This window comes from Entamoeba dispar, genomic scaffold (genome assembly GCF_000209125.1).
Source record: "Entamoeba dispar SAW760 scf_1105229458421 genomic scaffold, whole genome shotgun sequence".
Taxonomy (NCBI): domain Eukaryota; phylum Evosea; order Mastigamoebida; family Endamoebidae; genus Entamoeba; species Entamoeba dispar.
In genome coordinates, this window is record NW_001853184.1 from 15,523 (window position 1) to 16,976 (window position 1,454).

The 1,454-nt window shown below is 19.3% G+C and overlaps 2 protein-coding genes across 2 annotated transcripts in view, besides 3 other annotated features; both read right to left on the bottom strand.

The window, feature by feature from the left end:
- The window catches only part of EDI_310700 (uncharacterized protein), a gene marked incomplete at both ends in the record, with an annotated part of 876 nt that extends 566 nt beyond the window's left edge, over positions 1–310 (bottom strand). The window contains 2 exons of the mRNA XM_001734612.1: positions 108–116; positions 246–310. Coding sequence (XP_001734664.1) covers positions 108–116; positions 246–310 — 74 coding nt within the window. The remainder of the gene's footprint in view (positions 1–107; positions 117–245) is intronic.
- A 129-nt stretch (positions 311–439) lies between these two features.
- Positions 440–600: a microsatellite.
- Positions 491–612: a microsatellite.
- Positions 613–1,355: 743 nt separating this feature from the next.
- Positions 1,356–1,449: a sequence feature (AT_rich).
- The window catches only part of EDI_310810 (cysteine proteinase 2 precursor, putative), a gene marked incomplete at both ends in the record, with an annotated part of 918 nt that continues 908 nt past the window's right edge, over positions 1,445–1,454 (bottom strand). Inside the window, one exon of the mRNA XM_001733208.1 lies at positions 1,445–1,454. This exon is cut by the window's right edge and continues 908 nt beyond it. Within this exon, the coding sequence (XP_001733260.1) occupies positions 1,445–1,454 (10 nt within the window).

A 1,454-nucleotide genomic window follows, 5' to 3' on the forward strand; every position in this document is an offset into this window, starting at 1 on the left:
TATTTTCATGTTTATTTATGAAGGAAAATTAATGTATAGCAAATTAGACAAGTTTCTTATATCTTTTGTTTTTAGGTGTTTATTATTTTAAGGTAGTATTATCCAACTGACAAGAACTATATGAACAGAATACAATTGTAATATTTGTTGTTTGTATATATTAAAGTTTTAAGATAAAAATAACAAAACGATTTTTTTGTTTTATAAAGAGTGTTTTTGAGGGAATATTTTATATGAAGTAAAACTAATATATGATATGATTAATATAGCCAATAAAGAACACGAATAAACAATAATAACATAATAACATTAAAAAGATAATAAATCAACTAGGTTATGGGCTTACAAACATTAATATTAAAATTTGAAGTATGTTTATTTTGAAGTGTTAATAATAATTTTATATCAATGAAATGTAATAGAGAATGATTAATGGTATAATATAAAGAACATAAAGAAGAGAATATTTATATAATATGAACATGGGATTTAAAATATAACAAAAATAGAATATCTAAAAATAAAAGAATAAGAAGTTGAGAAAGAAATACTTAAATAAAAGAAAAAAAAGAAATATAAAGTAAAGAAGAAAGGTTAAAAAGGAATAGGATACTGTAACGAAGAAGCGATAATGTTTATATTATTTATATTTAGAATATCTAAATAGAATAGAATGTCGTCTAATAGATATGATAAAGGAAAGATAATAAATAATTTATAAGAAGGAGTGATGTTATTCAAATATTTAATGAGGAAAAAGAAATTTATTAGGAAAAAGGATAATGTTTAAAATAAATAAAGAATATATTAAGCAAGTTTTCAAAGAAATAATACTTATTGAAAAAATATCAAAGAGAAGATTATTTATTTAGACCAATGAAAATTATAAATTTATAAAGAAAGAAGTAAGTGTAAAGAACAGTTTAAATCTTTTGATAGATTTAATTTATTTCCAACAACAATAAGAGAATATAAAGTGTTTTTGAAGGATATTGTTTAACGAGAAAATATATAAAAAGGTTATATCAGTGTAAAAGAACTTATTGTTCAAATCAAATAGGGTTGAAGATATTTAAAATTACACCAATGAAATTTAAATCAGAAAATAAAAGATGATTGATTTTATGTTCAAATATTAAGAGTATTGTAATATAACTCAACATTGAAGAATCTTATTAATTGATAAAGATTATCTGAGTTAAAATAAAAACGAATAAATTGTTAAAAAGGATGTTCGAAGAAATAATATGTTCCAAGTGTAAAAAAATAAAGAGAAGTTCAATTTATCAATAATTAAATTAAAATGTTTATTTTCTCAAATGTCATGATTCTAGATAAAAATGGAAATATGTTGCATATAAAATAAATCAATTTAAATTTAAATAAACATAATTTATATTAATTTCATTAAAATTTCATTTGTTTTATATCTTTATACTTTTTTTTAATCAAAG